The sequence below is a fragment of the Rhopalosiphum padi genome, chromosome 1 (assembly GCF_020882245.1).
Source record: "Rhopalosiphum padi isolate XX-2018 chromosome 1, ASM2088224v1, whole genome shotgun sequence".
NCBI lineage: Eukaryota > Metazoa > Arthropoda > Insecta > Hemiptera > Aphididae > Rhopalosiphum > Rhopalosiphum padi.
In genome coordinates, this window is record NC_083597.1 from 54,479,771 (window position 1) to 54,500,090 (window position 20,320).

The 20,320-nt window shown below is 26.6% G+C and overlaps 2 protein-coding genes across 2 annotated transcripts; one reads left to right on the top strand and one right to left on the bottom strand.

Moving 5' to 3' along the window:
- Positions 1-1,407: 1,407 nt before the first annotated feature.
- On the bottom strand, positions 1,408-18,428 carry LOC132931980 (tripeptidyl-peptidase 2). Its single transcript, XM_060998131.1, has 21 exons — positions 17,967-18,428; positions 17,779-17,907; positions 17,540-17,719; positions 17,325-17,482; positions 16,615-16,784; positions 16,297-16,540; positions 16,105-16,235; positions 15,813-16,046; positions 15,627-15,757; positions 15,145-15,337; positions 8,786-8,942; positions 7,969-8,150; positions 7,749-7,900; positions 4,024-4,241; positions 3,373-3,607; positions 3,037-3,284; positions 2,878-2,959; positions 2,473-2,614; positions 2,089-2,359; positions 1,855-2,035; positions 1,408-1,793 (listed from the first exon to the last, which is right to left on the bottom strand). Exons 1-21 carry the CDS (start codon positions 18,129-18,131, stop codon positions 1,569-1,571), a joined length of 3,828 nt encoding a protein of 1,275 aa, XP_060854114.1. The 5' UTR covers positions 18,132-18,428; the 3' UTR covers positions 1,408-1,568.
- On the top strand, positions 11,445-15,601 carry LOC132931981 (probable RNA-binding protein 46). Its single transcript, XM_060998132.1, has 7 exons — positions 11,445-11,946; positions 13,192-13,287; positions 13,427-13,615; positions 13,673-13,903; positions 13,970-14,425; positions 14,491-14,668; positions 14,897-15,601. The coding sequence occupies exons 2-7, from the start codon at positions 13,228-13,230 to the stop codon at positions 14,992-14,994; spliced, it is 1,212 nt and encodes a 403-aa protein (XP_060854115.1). The 5' UTR covers positions 11,445-11,946; positions 13,192-13,227; the 3' UTR covers positions 14,995-15,601.
- Positions 18,429-20,320: the final 1,892 nt, after the last annotated feature.

Sequence of the window (20,320 nt, forward strand, 5' to 3'; positions counted from 1 at the left end):
AATGGATTTAAATTGTAAATACATATTATTATTAAAATGAGATATTTTAAATCTGATTAAAAATATGTATGATTTCTAATGGAAAAATACCCAAATTTATTTTGCACACTGGTATAAATACATATTTTTATATAATTGGTAAATAAGTACATATTTTAGTAATTTTTGATTTATTCAATGATTTTCAACAATGACCAAATATTCTATGTTAATTAAATGGAATTTACGTACTTAATTACCCGCAATGGCCAAATGAATATTTATTTTTATTTTTAACCGATGCTGCTCCTTAAATAGTTAAAGTTAGTAGTATTTTGATAAAATTGTCTTCTAAATTAGTTCATTTGACATATTTCATCGCGTTTCAGAAACAATAAGATGTAATTATTCAAGGAAACAGGAAAAATAGTAGAAAAAAAAATCCCCATTATAATTAAAAAAAATTCTGGATTTCACACTATTGAAATCATCAGAGATATTTTAATAGCGAAAATCAAAAAAAGATCCTCTTGACATTGTATTCCTTATATAGTAAATATATAAATTAGACCCCTAACACATATGTGGACGTGGAATATTCTTTTAATTAATAGAAAAGTATTCTCCAACTAAGACATTATCATTTTTATTTGAAAACCTTCAACAATATTTTATTTCTCAATGCTTTGTAAGGGATTAATAATCATAGATTTATATACCTACCTACCTACATCATTTGTGTTACTTATATTTAATATTTATATTTATATTTATATTTATAAAATAAATTGTTACAAATAGCCAATTTTTATTTAATTTATTTTACTAATACCTCATCAATTATAAATTAAAATGATACATAACAAATAAGATAATTAATTTAAGAATAACCATACTAATAAATTACTATTATGCCAACTCAAAACCTTCAGATTCAAGAAGAAAAAAAGTCTGCAACAATTATCTTTCATAAACCCTCACAATTCAATATTTATTAGTTTATATTATTTACAACAAAAATTGCCATTCTTAAATTATTAAACAAATTAGTGCAACATTTATTTATTTACAAACCCATATCATGGAACATAGATAAAAAATATTCATGTTAAATCGTTTTATACAATTTGAGGGTTTGACATCAATTTTATATTAATATAACTTGACTTTATACTGAACTTTAAATATAAATATATTCAATTGTTTTGAGACTATTTAGAAAAACTGTGAATATCTTCAACTTTCAAAAATGTTATTTTCTATATTTATTGTAATGAGTTATTTTAGGTTATTCAATAATATAAAAAAAAATGATATTACGCAAGTATGTTTTGTCTATGTTATGTGTGAGCAAGACAGAGAAAACAAACAGTGCACTGAAATCCTATAAAAGTAACCAATATTACTTGCAAAAAAAAATAAACAATATTTAAGAATGATTGAATTTTATTAAAAATGAAAAATGTTAATTAGATTATTTTTGTGTTTTAATAACACAATATTGTGGATAATATATTTAGTAAACTTTGTGTATTCATACGGTATACTCTAGAATGTAACCGTAATATATTAAAATTAATTAACTTATATTAAAATGGACGGAAAGTTTTTGGATAATGAACAATTAATGCATTTGAAATAGCTGCTGCTAAATGTTTAGATTCTTCAGCCGCAAACTTAACTTTCACAGTCCACAATAAACAACTTTCAATTTCTTTAATATATTTATCCTCCAACATCCTCAAAAGAATTTTCATCATACGTCCATGATTTTGATGAACTGCTCCATGCCAAATATTAAAATAATTTAAACTCTGAAATAAAATTAAAAATTTAATACCAAATGAAAAATTATAGTTTTAAAATTTAACAAACTTTAGAATCGGAATCTGGAGAAATAAAACAGGTAACTTGTAGCCAAATATCATCAATCTCCTGTAAGTCATTCGCGTCTTTTTTTTTGCCATTCACGTAGTTATAATAATACAATTGGCAAAGTGCTGCACCTTTGCGACTTAATGCTTCAATCAGATTATTTTTTAAACGGTCATTAGATCTGAAATATGAAAACAATTTAGATTTGATTTTAAAAATATACAAATATATTACATTTTAATTTTAGAAGCTTCAGGTCTTTGATCAGACTTAATTCCATAAAAAACAAGAAGATCATCTTGATCAATAATGGAAAGAACACGGTTGGCAGCAGCAATTATAAGTTTTACTTTTTCTACATCAAAGTCTTTAATTGAAAAATTAGGAAATTTTTTTTTATCTTCTGGTTCAATACATTGTATCCATGATATATGAACAGAAGAGTTTTTATCTCCAAATTCTTTGCATAAACTGTCATATAAACATCTAGAATCTTCCCCATAATCTAACAATTTATAAAATATAAATTAATGTGTTATCTTTATTTTTTAAATACATATATATTGTACATAATAGTAATAATAGTAAACAACTTTATTTGTTCATATCAAAATATACCTAATTTTGTTAACCAGTTTAATTTTGTTTCACAAATTGCTTCATTGAATTCCTCCAGCTTTGTTTTATTTTCTTCAATTGGTTTTAGTCCATTCTTTGTTTTAAATGTATCCGTAATGAAGTACTTAAAATCGTAAACATCCTAAACACACAACTTTTATTTAATAAATAGATTTTTACTTTATTATTTTAATCATATATTATTTATGTAAACCGTACATCACTGATTATAGTTAAATTTAAAATTCAAAAAATGTATACATTTACATAAAAATTCTAGTCACTCGTAACAATTTATTCAACATACCTATAAATGTATACAGCTGATAAGTTAGGAGGAACTTTAACCTTTTAAATCTACCATTATATAAATATTAAATATCAAATTAATTAATAGATACTTACAACTTTCTTTCCATTTTCATCCTTGACATAATATATAGTTCCAGACAAACAGTGTCCAGCTATTAATTTCAATGAAATAATTCTGAAAAAAAAAGAATGTTAGTTTAACTATAGTTTGATTAACTATACTAATACTATAATATACTATTGTATACATACTTATCATTGGAAAGTGATCCAATATTCAGGGTGAACAAAGTACTATTAGGAGCCATGACAAAAGTTGAACATTTTTTTCCAAAAAATGTGGCTTGATGATGACTACTGTAGACATCTAAGCTTATTGGGTTTTGTAATTTTTGAACTACTTGTATAGGCAGGTCAATAATTTTTTCTAATAACTCTCGCCGTTCATGTCGTACATGCATTTTAATAATGTAATCTCCTTTGTCTAGTTTATACACATGCTAAAAAAATTACAACAAAGATTTTATACTGAATTAGACATAGATAAATAATATCGTTTATTTAAAAATATATAGTTAAATTTCTTACTCTACTAGAATAAGCATCACCAGCAGCAATATATTGTTTATTGGAATCAAACAACATCCATAACTGTGATTCGTATTCAGACTCATACAAAAGTTCACCAAATAATCCACAAGTTGCATATGCTTCAGTAGATTTTGGCAAAGAGAAAGCATAAGATAAAATTAACTGATAGATTGGTCTTTTTGGTGGAATGACATCACGATAAGTTAAAGCAGTTATTTTTCCTTCATTTGGTCTAAAAAATTGTGTATTAATTGATTACACTTATTAGTTATTAGTATTAAATGTAAAACATAAATAGTTATTCTATAAAATATTTCAACTTTCTAACATTTTTTCAGTTTAAATACTACATTGATTACATAGCTATAGACAGGTGGTAAATCTTTTATTAGTAAAGACTAAAGAATAATAAGTATTAACAATTTCAAAACTTTTTTTTTTGAACTTCCTTTTATTTATATTTTATATAGTAATCTTTAAAAAATTACATAATAAAAACCGACAAAATTATTTTAAAGTTACACAAAGGCATTTATAATTAATTTCAGCATTATATAAAATTTAAATTTAAATTTTAAGGTGTTATTGCCAATAACAGGAAATTATGTCAATTACTAAGTAAAACAATTAATTAATAGATAAGCATACTTAAGAACGGTAATAAGATGTTTCAATGAAACAGCAGGTAGAATTTCTTCATTTTTTATACCAGACTTCAATGTTACCGAGTGTAAACCCATTCCATGGTACATCGCCATGTTTTGCGTTTGAGGTATGACGCCATGAAATTGTAATTTGTACGATAGTTTTATATTTGAACAACTCGACCAATATTTTGCTAACACAAACTCTAATACCACATTTTCCTATTAAAATAAAAACTTTAAAAATAAATACATATAATACATTATACAATGTTTTAAATAACCACATACAGGTTTTTGTATAATATACAAAATTAAAAAAATATATATATAATAAATTATATATTTAATAATAATTTAAATAACAAATTTAAAAGTTGAAGTACAAAAATATTAGTTCAAATATTCATTACTAACAAAGCCATAATATATGGATGAACATCAGTTGTATTTTAAAGTTCTAAACTAAATAGAGCTATACAAGCCCTAGGTTTTCTTATGCTAAAGATAAAAAGTGATGAAAAAAATATCAAATGCAAAATTCACTCAAGATCAATCAGAAAAAAACAGAAAAAATAGGATTTGCATCAAAAGTTTAAACTTTAAAGGCCATATGCCCACATATTTACATTATACTTCCTTATGATAAAGGTCTATTAACAAGATATCAATACCTATATAATTTATGACAATATTTTAGTCTTTTTAGATTCTGGACGAAATGAGGAATGTATTGATTTTACAATGATGTATGTTTTTATTTTTTGTTTTTGTGTCTGTCATCACGTTTTGGAGTAAAAATAATGCTTATGGTTATTGACTTCAGCCCCTCTTTGAAAAGGAAAATTCATTATAATTTGGAGGGTCAAAAATAAAAAATGTCCAATAGTTTTTAAAAACGTTAGGGAAAGCCCTAAAAAAGTAACGGAAAAACAAGAATTTTTACGCATAATCAGTTTTAGACAAAATCAATTTTTTTATTTTGCTATAACTCAAAAACAAATTATTGTAAATACTTGAAATTTTCACCAAATGTTTATATTTAGGATACCTATCTATTTACGATTAAATTTTCAAAATATTTTGACTTTTTTTTTTTAAATTACCAATAAAAAAAATTTGGTAATCAAAAAAATCTTTAAAATTTAATACAAGATTTATTATAAGTTTTACTTATCGTAGTAAAAAAAAATCAAAAATCGTTGGTCACAATTTTTTTTTAAAAGCATTTAAAGTTTAAATGTTTACGTAATATATCAAAATCACGAAAGTTTGCAAGGAATATTGAAGTTGAAAATTCGTGAAATTTTTGTGATTTATACCTAAAATTAAAAAACCCAATACAAGGTTTTCCATAAATTCTCCTTCAAGTAACTGTAAAAAAAAATCCTAGCATCAATACAGAAAAAAATGTATGAGCGTATGAAATTTAATTATTTTTTTTAAATCGCGTAAAATTACGATATATTACAATTTAAAAATAGATAATAATATAACATATCCTACTAATTATCCTAGACTGACAAATCAACTCCGTTGAATCGTTTTTCGTATACAATGATACCTATCATTGCATTCCAATTTACACATCCATTCAGACACTGATCCTGAGCAAAGATCTGGGGGGGAGGGCAACAATATTTAATAAGTACTTTATTCATAATTTAAAAATTTAGATCTGTAGAATTATACAAAAAATTGAGAAATAACATGTCTGGGGGGGGCCTGGGGATTTTAATAATTGAGAAACAAGTTTACATACAAAAATTCAGGCTGCAGTTCAGATTAAATATTTTAATGAAACGCAACTAGTATGCTAATACGTTTGGGTAATTACGCAAAAAATTAGATGTATGGTCACGAATTGGCTTACGCATTTGGCTCCAATTTCTTTTAATCAGGCACTGTGTAAGATAAATATGATATTATACAGTATAACCATAGCTTCGTAATAAAAAAAAAGGTAAGCTGCAAGTAGTTAAATAGGTACCGTTCTGCTATACATTTGGTGACGAATGGCTCAGTTGGCTCACTACAATGGGTAATGGGTATGTTAAATTTTAATTCAATTATATATCCTTGTACAAGGAAAACGATTCTATAGTCGGAGACCGTCTGTCAGCCTGAATAGTGTATAGTATATATCACTAAGTATATTTTATAATATAATTTTTGATAAAGCTATTAAAGTAATTTATTTTATTTTTAGTATTACAGTAGGTCGATAACAATTTTTCAACTAATTCCAACTTTGAAAATTTAAGCATTTTATCGACTACTTATTGTGTGACTACACACAAACAAACAAACGTTTTACACACAAAAAAAAAAGACGCATTATTGTAAAATCAAATTATGAATTGGCTATTCATCGTTATGCTCAGAATCTAAAGATTAGGAAACACAAATTTGCTGTCAGATATTTTCGTAAAAGGTATATTTATATTAACTTATAGATAACAAATATACAATATTATTGCCTATGAATGCAAGAATATTACAATATCTTATTTCCCAATCTATTTTTAGTTCCAACCGGGGTAAAAAATGTAATTACCTAATTTTTGAAATTATACATGGCAAATGTTATAGTTAATAAGTATAATAAATAATAACTAATAACTATACGAATTGTATATCAGTATTCAGTATTACAGTATTACTAATAGTGATACATAATTTATATATATAGAATAAAATAAGATTGGATTAAAAACTAAATTATAAAATTGTATGAGTATTGAGTATAGTATAGACGTATAGTGTATCATATAATATTGCAAGTATAACATAATATATATAATGTTTTATTTATTTTTTCAAAATGTCTAATTGATCTTACTTCTCAACCAAAATATTCTTTAATCTTCTCCATATTCATATGACCTTTTGATAATCAGTTTTTAGTCGGTAACAATCTTTCGTAGAAAAGTTACCTATAGTAGTATAGTTCCTTCACAATACATTTTATCAAAAATTATTATGAAATGGGCAGCAGCCACGACACGATCACATAAGATTTTCGGTATGATTAAAATTTAACGAATTAATTAATTTTTCTAATAGAGGTTTACTTTAGAGGAAACTGGAAATTGATAATTTTGTTTAATAAAAGAAAATAATCTGTTCTTCGAAAATTTAGAAAAAATCGTTCTTGAATAATAAGCACTCAACAACATTCGAAGAATTTACAATGAAATTACTTTTAACATTTTATAAGTACACAATATCATTGTCATTTTACCTGAAATTTCTATTGGTATGAATTAACTATAAAATATATCTCAACAATAATTTCTTATTTCTTTGAAAGGTATCATTAAAAATGTTAATACATTACGTAATATTATAATACCTAGTCTAAATATTAATTAAATTAAATTTTTTTTTTATATTTTATTTTAAGTTTTACTTGCATTAATGAAGTCAATGAATAATAAATTATATTATAAAATAGGCTATACAAATTACATAAATAAACAGTAAACCCAGGTCATTATTATACTTTCATGTTACTGTTGTACCTATTTATGTAGTTATGTACATATCATATTATAATATTTTAATTAAATTTCAATAGTTCAATACACACAACTACACAAGTGATTTATTTACACAACTCCCTCTCACGCCATCAGTACAATACTAATTAAAAATTCTAAATTATCCTATGTAAATTATATGATATAATATAATTAATTAATGACAATAGACAGTTTAAATACATACTTCAACGGCAAAATGTGCTTGGAACTCATTTGATTTCATGTTAAACATCTTACAATACTCCAGGGATTTACACGATTTTTGAGGCATCAATTGAACGCTATGCAGACAGAAATTAGCGTTAACATCAGTGTCAAGATGTTTTATGTGAAGAGCTACAAATATTAAAATATGTTTTTAATTTAAATATTGTAATATTATTATAGTAAGACTTTTTACTCACTGGCCCATGAGACATGAGGGGGTACCAACACGAAATTCCTTTTTATTAGGGAATTTGCGTTGAAATCAACGTTGTCGTGAGACAAAGAACCGGAATTATCAGTTACCAATGGCCGAACAACAGTGACTTCAAATGTAAACACCGGGCCTTTCGCCGAGTTCCTTGTGTCATAAGCCCGTATGCTGTTAAAAAAAATACCTATCATTTATTATACTACTTTGGCATTATTTATTTATTTATATTATTTAGTGTTACAAAGCAAACCGCATGCATAAAATGTGATAATAATTAGTTATAAGTTAACAATATTTGTCAGCTTTTTTACAGACAAATATGTAAATGACTTGAGCCATGGTTTTTGTTTAACACAATATAAATAAACTACGGCTACTACCGTGCCTTTTTTCATAGAACTAATTACTAATTATTTCGTAGGTATTAAAGGTATTTAATCTATTTCTCAATATTTTGGACCGTATTATTAAATATTTATAAAATTAGAAATCTGCCAATTTACCGTAATGTAAAAATATAAATACCCACAACAGTAAATAATACTAATAAAAACTATATAATAAACCTGGCAAGAAAAATCAATTATTACTGGAAATTATGGATAATAAATTAATAACAATGACTATAAGTCTATAAACAATTTTAATAATAATATAGTATAATACATCGTATTATTCGTATTGCAACTTTTTTTTTCACGCGGAGCCTTTAAAAACTAGATGGGGGCAACAAATGTCAAATGCCCCATTTGTCCGTGCCTGATTGTGCAATACGTTTGTTATAATGCAATATCGTCACTTACGTAGTCGTATGCACTCCTGGATGTAATTCACTCGGATCAACTTTTATGTTAAAACTGCGTAACATATACATTAGTTCCAGATATTTGGGTACACTAACCCACGAGACATCGCTCGTCAAGCATAAGCTCATTTGGAAATTTATTTTTTTTTCAGCATCTGTAATGATAACAAATTATTAAACAATGTGCTTTAAGATTTACAACAATTAATAATAATTTTGATATCATTGTTAATTGTTGTTTCGTCTTAGGAACAAAAACTGACTAGGTACACAGTCAATTTAACGTTTTCCATTGAAAACAATATTAACGTACCTATAAAGCATATGTACCTATGTAATATTTTATTTTATTTTTATCATAACGGATGAGAACCCTATTTTGAAATGCATTATGCATAGACTATAATTTAACTTATCGGATATACCCAATTTAAAAATATTAATAATATGGTAAAACTAATAATAACATAATATGTTCAAGTATACTAACTGGACATATAAATGTAAAAATTAATTTTAATAAATCATAATAAATGAATATAATTATTTAAGTACATGGTACATATAAATAAAAATAAAAATGGTTATAAAATGTATTACAAACATTAGACGTAAGTACGTAATAACTAATAATGTATAATAATAATAATATTATTAATAATATGCAGAACTATAATAATAATATGTGAATGTTCATATCCATATCGATGATCGATCTATCTATGGAAAACGTTTCACCCGCATACGTTGTTCCGTCTTAGAGTCATAAAAGATATAATATAATAAAAACAATTTGACGCGGGTAAGGACTGTAACCCAAGTTAAAAATCAAATTTCACACTAGAAAGAGATTTTGGACTGTGCATCGTCGATTTTATTTTTGAATATTAGAAACACAAATAAATGTATTCAAGTTTAAAAAACACGAAAATAATGGATTTTGAAACGATAAGAACTTTTTTCATATAAGTGATATCATAAAATTTTAATTGTATATAATCGAATTGTCCAATAACTTATAATACCTAAAATGTAAAAATGTAATACCAGTAAAGCTAATAACCTTGTAGTTGATGCTTAAACAATAATATAAAAAAAAAAAAAAAATTAAAAACTATATGATTTAAGAAAATCTAAGTACCACCCAACAGATTAATAAAAATCTTGGTCAACATATTTTTAGATTGTTGAAATTTTTGAAGATAGTGTTAGAACTGTAAGAAGATAGTAATTTAATTAGTGGAATTAGGTGTCAGGTGGTTCTGAACTGGTGTAAGTATTATAAAAGTTTGTGTTTATTTTTATAGTTATTTAATATTTAGTAGTTGATTTAACACATAAATTGTATAGACATTTTTATGTACAAGTGACGCATGAACACGTGAGTACCCAATTTTTTACTTAAACAATTTTGACGCAGGGACTTAACGTTAACTGAATTCTAAGAAATTAATCTGAATGCGAAATGTTTTTTTTTCCGAAAACGACGATTATTTTAATGAGTATGTTTACTGAGGAAAAGCGATAAATGACATTTCCAGCGTTTCTCATTTCTCGAACCACTAAATGTCGTCGAAAAATTAATATACCGAGTATCCATTAAGCGCGAAAATCAGTGATTTGTAAATCGCGATAATATCAAACACAAAATTATTGGAATACAAGTATTTTTGTTTAAATTTATTAAATTTAATAATAATTTTCATTGAGTAAGAGGATGCTAGTGACCCGTATAATGGTGTCTTCGTTTTAACATATTAACATTAATTCAAGTTAGCCATGTTTAGGTGCTTGTATTTTTATAAGTAAATTTTCAATTTTAAAGTAAGTAGAGCATTTTGTTATATTTTGCATAAACATATCTCGCTTAAAAATTTGAATTTTCTAAAAAACTAACGTACAAACTTTAATATCTGTAAATCCGGTCTAATATACTATATAGTAATATTAGTAGTAACTAACCACACAACATGGTTTACCCGAACTCAAATTTGCTACGATGTGCAATTTGTAAGCGAAGATCATATATATATATATTATATAATATATTTTTCTTATAAATGAATAACTTTTCAAAAGGAAGTTTAATTTTTTTTACCGTTTCTTTGATAAGACTAGAAACGAGTCAACGACGCAGATTATTCAGTGTTATTTTTATACCCAATATAAAAACCTGTTTTGTAGACAAATACATATTATTTTTAGATATTATTCAAAACAATTCACGTCGAATCCGGTCTCGAATAAAATATTTTATATTTAGGAATTAGGATATTAATAAATTTAATATACTATTGATATTGAGTTGTTGACTGTAATTATTTGTCGGTAAGCGTAACACAACATGTAAAATCATTAACTTAGAAATTAGTTCACAGTTTTCCATAAGATGTAATAATTATGATGTTTGTAGATACGATAGACAACCATTTTAGACAATTTAGTAAGCTCAGTTATCGTCAATGGGGTGGGTATATTCAATGTACCATATACGATATACTCGATCGGAATTGGCAATAAATATTTTTATTTTTTTTTTTATTATTATAAAAACATTTGAATCAACTCTCCCCTCCCCCCAACGACCAAGACTTCTACACACCTTGTAATAAAATATTAATATTATTGTCGATCCTTCGTGTACGGAAATTTTAACAACAATATTACACGGCTTAGAAACGGTATTAATTAAATGAGTTTTGGTATTCGATGTATTGTATTATTATTGTTGTTGTCGCCAGTTCGTGGAAAACCGACTAACCGACAATCGCCGACGACGACAAAAACAAAAACAGTGTAGGATCGCGCGTGCCGAGTGCCGACTGCCGCGCGGAGTTTGGTTATTATTCATTACGAATCGCGAGTCGCTAGTCGTTACATCTCCATTGTTCACTTGTAAGTTGACGACGGTTCCAGCAAGTTCATCTTTGCAATACGTCTTTTATTTCTTTTTAGTCTCCAAATCCAAAACAACTTATTCGCACGTTTTACATTAATCGTGCAATACTCCAATTTTACGATATACGAAAAGAAAATAACCGGGACAACTTAATACATTGCGATCACCACTATATCCATTTAAAGGATATTATATTATATTATAATATCGGTTTGATCATCGTCGTATTTATTATAGTTTATAATTTTCTGGACCGTTAAGTAAGTGATAATTTTTTTTTTAATATTTCTATTATTATGTGTACGTATAATAGGTAGGTACGCATGATAGCACACCCGCGTGGGTAATTGGTAGTCTTTAATAGTTCTTCTATTTTCGTTTCGTTCATTGTTCGCCACACAAATTGCGATTTCATTTTATTTTTATAATCGAAATTTTTGACGGTCAATCTGTCTTGAATAATAGGATTATAATATAATATAAGATATACTCTGTCATTTTGTTGCTATACTAATTTAATACTACGTAATTGATTCGATTTAATTCCTTTATTTTTTTTTTTGTTTATTTGTTATATTCTTTAATTATTACATTTTAATTTGTAAGATTTGTTAATTATAATATAAGTATTTATAAATTATATGGGAGACAACAAGTAGTTATTGTCATATAAATAAATATTCAAAATTATGTTGGTATTATTTTTAAAAATCGTAATATTTATTGTTAATGCTATTGTTGAACTGATTAATACAGTTTAAATTTGCGTTTTATTTAAAAAATGATCATGAATAATACTCGTTTTATTATAGAAGAAGTATAAATAAATCTTATGTTTTGTAGTAGAATAATTATAATTTATAACCATTATCCACATCACAAATCATAACTGGATGTGTATTTTTACATTTATCATTATTTATTTTTAAATTAATATAAATCTACATAATTTATAGGTACCTAGATATTTTTAAGGTGCTTCTCGAAATTAATGTTCCCGAATTTGTCTTTTGACAAACTTCCTGATGTATACTGATTTGGTAACAATAACGCTGTTATTTTGTATTAGGTATCTTAGAATAGCTTATTGCATGTATTTACTTAAAATCTATTGCTAGCGTCATATCAATATGTATCGTGAACAATAGAATTTAATATATTATGATATTCTAATTTAGTATTTGGTATTTCTATTAATATTTATTTTAAAAATACGGTATTATGTTTTTCGGCTGCGGTGGAATAACTTATCCCGAATAATATAATATTATATAGTATATAACTAATTTTAATTAATTAATTGTTAGCTAAATCATAAATATTTGAAGATGTTCAATACATATTAATTTCTTTTTTTTTTAAATATTTATACCTTTGAAGTCCTTCATGTGCGTCAGCAGTATTTTATTATGTTATATTTAATAAAAGTATTACTTGAGAATAATACATAAAATCTAGATAATTCAAACTATTAATTATTAATTGTTTAATGCTTATATGTTTAGGATTTAGTTACTTTTTGAAAATTGAATATTATCTGAATGAAAATGGAAATGTATTGCACACCTCAAAACAATGTTTTATTCTGCGATTACTACACGGTTTGTATAAGACTACTTGTAGATAATATTAAATGAATCTTATTTTAATAATTCAAATTTGACTAATATAATTATTATTTAGTAGATCTAAATAACAGTAATATATTTAAATTTAATTAAGTGTTATTCATATTTTCAGCCTACACCTCGTTATCCACTATCGCCATATTCTCAATCGTCATATATATCGAGTACATCAAGTTATTCACAATCTTCTTTTTCACCAATCTCATCACCTTATACTCCACCATCTAAAAATTCAGAATCATTTGCAAATGGAAATGATAATGTATTTAAATTTCCTTCAATAGTTCAAGACCAATATATTGTAAGCATGTTTGTCTATTATTCTATGAATATATTTAAATGCATTTTATTTGTATAGCCTACACGTGAAGATTTGATTAGTGCTGCTATTACTAGAGCAAAAACTTTGATTGAAATAGAAGAAATTGGTCAGCGTTTAATTTCAGTTGATAAAAGACATGTCATTCAAAATAATGGTCAAAAAACATTATTGCCAACAATTAAACAAGAACCAAAACGTGGTAGTGAGTTATATATTGCATTACCAAAAGCTTGTTTGGAAGGTTTTCTTTATGCTATTTTTTCACAGGTAATACACATTAATATTCTGATAAATTATAAAAACTATATTATTTATAAAACTTTGTTTGTTAAGTTTGGAACTGTTCATCAAATCCGATTAATGATGCATTTCTCTGGTTCAAATCGAGGATATGGTTATGTAATGATGAGTAGTCCTATGGAAGCTGAGACTGCCCTGGCTAAACTCAATGAGCTCACTCTTCCTGGTATCAGAGGTCACTTATTAGTGAGCATGTCAACTGATAACAGAACATTATTTGCTAGAAACATACCTATGGATTTATCTGAAGAACAATTGCAAACAGAATTTGAGAAACGTGTAGAAGGAGTAAAGAAAGTTAGAGTTTTCAACAACACAGATGATCCTAGCAAAAATAGGGAATTTTGTTTTGTAATATTCAAAGATCATAGAAGTGCTGCTTTAGCACGTCGCTCGATGGCAGAAAGTCCATTTTTTATAAATGGAATTTCAATTAAAATTCAATGGGCAGAATCTGAACCAGTATTTCGACACTCTGTTTTGATGAGGGTTAGTATGAGAATTTGAATTAAGTTTTTTTTTTAAGATTTAATAAAATTTATTGTATTTTTCAGATGAAACAATTACATATTAGGAATATGAATGCCCAAACAACAGAAGAAGATATATGGAAAATTTTGTGTCAACATGTTACACCAAATAATATTGTATTTATTAAGAAAAATAATACATGTGCTAGAATTAAATTTATTCGCCATGAATATGCAGATATAGTACGGAAAAATCTTGATGGTAATAATATTTTTAATTAAAAATTAAAAATTAGTGAATGTTTCAACTCAATACTACATTCAAATAACTTCTCCACGCTTAAAATATCCATTGTTATAATTGTTTATACTTAACAATTATCTTTGACCATTGTTATAGGATTACTCCTTGAAAGACATCACTACTTAGTTTATTTTTGGGAATTGTGATTAAAAAAATTGTTTACTATTAAAAACTTGTTTAATATAGGTAAAAGAGTTCATGGAATTAATTGGATAGTGATGTGGGACAAGATAGAAGGAACCAAGTATGAATGTGAAGGATATTTTAAGCATTTAAGTATATAATCTTATGGTAATTATTTATACTTGTATATAAGTAAATGTATATATATCTTTTGTAAACCCATTATGAATTATTTAATCAATACTGCATCAATAATAATTAAAATCTAGTTTCCAAAATATTTACTTTTTAATTGAATGACATTAACTTACCGACATCTCCATTATTTAAAAAGACTGGTTCCACAGATACATTACAGTCAATTGCCTTGTTTTCAATTGCATTTCTAATGTGGATTCCCTTTCCTAGTTGACTGCAGCCTTGGATACCACAAGATAAAATAAATTTAACATATGATTCTTGTTCGGTGTAGTATTGTGTTAAATAATCAAATGCTTTTTCAACCTATAAGATTAAAATTAACAGTATATAATATTGTTTATATTATTTTTAATTTATATAATGTATATATGTTCAACAAATTAAGTTAAAACATTAAATAGAAGTGTCTATTAATGTAAATTATTTGTGAATAAATGTAAAATAGATTATAATTTTTTTTCTAAGTTATGAAAATTATATTTTATAAACTGTTCATACTATTTTAAAGGATAATCTTTTTAATTGAATTTCTTTTAAACAACTGTTTAATAAAAATAATTTTAAGTATTTTTATAGTTTAATGATTTTATACTTGTAATAAACCATGTCCTTGTGAAAAATGATCAATTTTATCATTGTACAATGCTGTGTTTTCCATTGCTCTTTTTATCATATAAGGACAGGTGTCAATATTTTTCCCTTTAAGTCCAGATATTAATACAGCTGAAAAAAAATACACATTTCATAATTTATAATTTTAAATAATTGAATAACTAACCTGTTGCTCCAGCTACATGAGGCGCAGACATGCTTGTACCATTCATTAACTGTGTTCCTCTAAGCATGTATCCAGGTACAGAAGCTATTGCACCACCTGGTGCACATACACTTATTCCTCTACCACCGTCAATTGTTGGTCCTCTTGAAGACCATGTATAGGTATTTCCAGGGAGTTTTTGTAGCATAGAGTATTCTGTTGTCATCATATCTGGTGATACATAGGCTCCAACTCCTTTAAAGTAAGCAAAACATGATTAATTTTAAATAAAACAAATTAATTGAGTTATTACCTATAATTGTTGTTTTAGAAATATCTGGAGGGGCCCCTATAGTGCATAAAGCTGGTCCATGGTTACCAGCAGATGCAATCCAAGTGACTGCATGCTTGTCTACTACATCATTCATAATATCACCAATTCTCCTATGAATAATACACACAATAAATACTTCATTGTTTTTCAACCTAGAAAATTTAAGATTACCCAGCATGGGACCAATTTGAGTGCTCTCCATAACTCATATTAATAACATCAATATTAAACTTCTTTCTAAGTTCCATAACTTTAATCATTGCCCTGACTATTGCAGTTCCTGTTTCCATTGTCTCTAAACGACTATCACCAATCGTTAAGGATATAATTTGAGCACCCGGGGCAACTCCATTTCTGTCTGGTTCATCAGGAAAACACCCAGCAGCAATAGCAGATACATGTGTGCCATGAGATGCTAATGCATATTAAATAAAACTTTATATTTTTGTTAAACGCATACTAAACAAATTAATTAATCCTTATACATACATCCAAGAGATACAATTTCCAATACATCTCCATCATTATATACGTTGAACGAGTAACTCATTCGATCTGAAGCAGTGATATAATCAAAATTATTCACTGGATCTTCACTAAATTCTCCCATAAGTTTACATGAAGCCAAATCTCCTGTTTCGGAAGTATCCAAACATGCACTATACATATAATTATATTAAAACAAAAAATTAACTTTTCTATCAAAATTTACTTAGTTTTTAGTTTAATAAACAATAGATAATTTTAAAGAAATTACTTATTTTATAATATACATCATTGCATACTAAAAGTACTATCATTAACTTACCATCTGTGCAAAAATTAATCTGAGTACAGGGTCATGCTATGTATGAATTGGACTACTAGTTTTCACAATTTATAATATCTACCTATAGAATATAAGGAAATATTCAATCATATTTTTGTATTTAGTATTTAAGCCTGTTATCTATCCAACTGAATTACTGTTCTATTAATTAATAAACATTAATCTGGAGTTTTGTTATGGAAAACAGAATATGTTCAACCCAACCTCGAGGTAATCACTAATCACATTTTAAATTCGATGAATATATTCCTTGTATTATATTACCATTAAAATGATAAAGCAAACCTGCTAGTTAAAATGTGACATGACACAGTTGTATTCTAGTTAATTTTCATACAGTAGTATGTAATTACTGTTTAAAGATACTCACAGCCACTGTACTCCATCGTGGAAAACCACACAGTCATAAACTGGGGTGATAAATTTATATTTTTTTTCTAAACTTTGTAAAGCTTCTACAGTGCTATCTAGGTCATCCTTTATTAATTTCTGACTTCTCGTTAGTGTGACTTTAGAAGGATCATTTTCCTAAATTAAACACCATACATTTAGTAGCAGCAGGGACACATAATATTCATTAATTACATTGTTGAAATTTTGTTGTTCAATGATTGACTTTGATAATAATGGTTTATGCATTGGGTCCCAATCCTTTTCTTTCTTTTCTTCTTCAATTCGCTTTTGGACATTTTTAGTATATAACTCAAATGCATTTTTTATACCTATATGATACTTTCCAGTAGGATTCTTCCAAGTATTTGGTATCTGTAAAGCAGATGTTATATACATTGGTAAAAAATTTAGTATAGAAACAGAGTACTTACCACAAGTGTACGTCCACTTAGTCCTTTTATTTCATTTCCTTCAAGTGTCACTACAGTCGAGGTATCGACATCACCAGCACCACTGCAGTCATATCTAGCAATGACTTTTGGTTTTCCTTCACTTGTAACCTGAAATATTTGCATCACAACATTTAACAAATTATCTATTGCTCACTGAGGGTTCTCACTTTAAGACCAGGAGCTCCAGGATCGACACCGGAATCAAATATAGCTATTGTCACATTACGGCCGTCGTAGGACGGATTTTTGGCCAAAAAGTTTGTGACTCCCGTTTCTTTTTTGGGTACCAGTGCCCATACTGGAAACTCTTCTGCTTGCAACATTGTACTCATGTTACGCAGAATTGTTTTTCTTATAAATATAACTCTTTTTGGTATTACAATTCGAAAAATGTCCAATATTAGTACAATAATTGTAACTATTTAACTCGAACAATTGAATAATAATAATATGAATTATGATGATAGGTTCAGATTCAGAATATTTATTCAAAATGATTCTGCATAAAATATAAACGCATAATATTCACCATTGAACATCGGAACATGTTGATAATTGATATTATAAATTGTCCGTAAGTCAAAGACCTCTACGCAAAAATCATTTACTGATTGATAAAAAACAAACTTCACTATTCACGACTAGAGAGCAGGCTCCACTAACACAGAACCACATATTATATTTAATTTGGTTCACAAAACCTTACATTCATATTCTCCTAGATGTCGTATATGTTGATAAAATTAGTTACAATTATTATTATCCATCTATGCTAGTAAGAACTTCTAAGAAACTCAAAATAATGGTTTATCTAGTTTAGTTTGTTGCATAGGTGCAATTTCAATGAAAAAAACCGAGCTTTTCATTTTCCAGTCAAAGCATTAAATCACTACTGAATGTGTTATTATAAAAATATATTTGAGGGTGCTAATACAACCTAAGCGGGGCCCCTTAATTACGCCTATGGTTTGTTGATTTAAAAAACTACGGCCAACAACTTAATTAAACAATAGAAAATTAAAAAGTTCACGTCTGGCAGGCGGAAACCTATGTCTTATATTTACGGCATGAAAACAAAAAGTGAAGATTAAATTTAATTAAATTTGAAATTTGATCAACGTACCGCCTTTGGCACGCATGCTGTAGGTTTGCCACCCTTGACCTGGCTGACCTAAAGTGTGATGTATCACTATTAGTATAAAAAATATTGTTAAATCAACAATAACTATTAACTAATCATAGAAACAAAAAAAATGTTTATAATAACTGATTTATCATTATTTTGGTAAGTAAGCCATTCGTCAACGAATATACATTATAATATAACATTATACAGTGAGAACTTATTAAGGACGGATAGTGGTCAGAAAGAAAGAACGGCTGTGTAAAAATTTCTTATAAACTATTAAACAAAATACGTTGCTAATGCAGTATTAAGCAAAATTAACAAATTGTAGTGCAAGTATAGTAATACATTAATAATAAATAAATAATTAATTATAATTTGTAATATCAGCAATTGATGCTTATGTAGTTATGTTACACATTCCATTTATAGGTGTGGCAGTACGATTTCTGCCATTTCTAGACATGGATATATGTATATATTTACGCGGCAGTCGAATTATGTGACCCGTGGCCGTTGTACGTAATTGATATATTATTATTATTATGTAGAAACGAACTATAATATTTTTATTCATATTTACCTATTCTAATCAATAGTAAAAAATAGTATAAAGATGGCGCTTAAGTTGTATTAGCACCCTCAAATATATTTTTATAATATATATCACATTCAGGAGCGATTCAATGCTATGACTGGAAAATGCAGAGCTTACCCTCGGTTTTTTTCATTGACAATGCGCCTATGCAACAAACAACTAGATAAACCATTATTCTGAGTTTCTAAGAAGTTCTTACTAGCATGTTATTAAAATTTGTGATCTATAATATGGCATAATGCATAAATATATATTATAATAATTAAATAAACGTAATATTTCTAGAAAAATTATATGCACCTACTATAATCAGTATAATTCTAAAATTTAGATAAATGACTTTCATAGATTTATAAGTCTTAAAAAACATATCACTATGTGGTATAGGCTCTAATACTGTTTTCACTTAGAATCATTTCGTATTTAATGTCTCAACAATATCATTGAATTTAAATTTATAACACCTATAATAATAACCTACCTGTCCTACCTATTTGACACCTATATAATGTATATTGTATGGCAAAGTGATACCTGATAAGCTACCTTTTTATTGTTGAATTTTTAAATTATTCAATCAATTAATATGAAAATTAATTCTTTTTAGCTTGTTTTTTACACTCTAAGTTACAAAAATGATTAGATTTATGTTAAGATTCATAACTCAATTATTATATCATTGAACTTTATTCTACTTTCTTTGTATTATATACATAAATACATAATACATATATATATTCAATTATTGCCAGAAGCAAGGTTAGAATTTTATAGCATCTGCATATTTCTTATAAAAT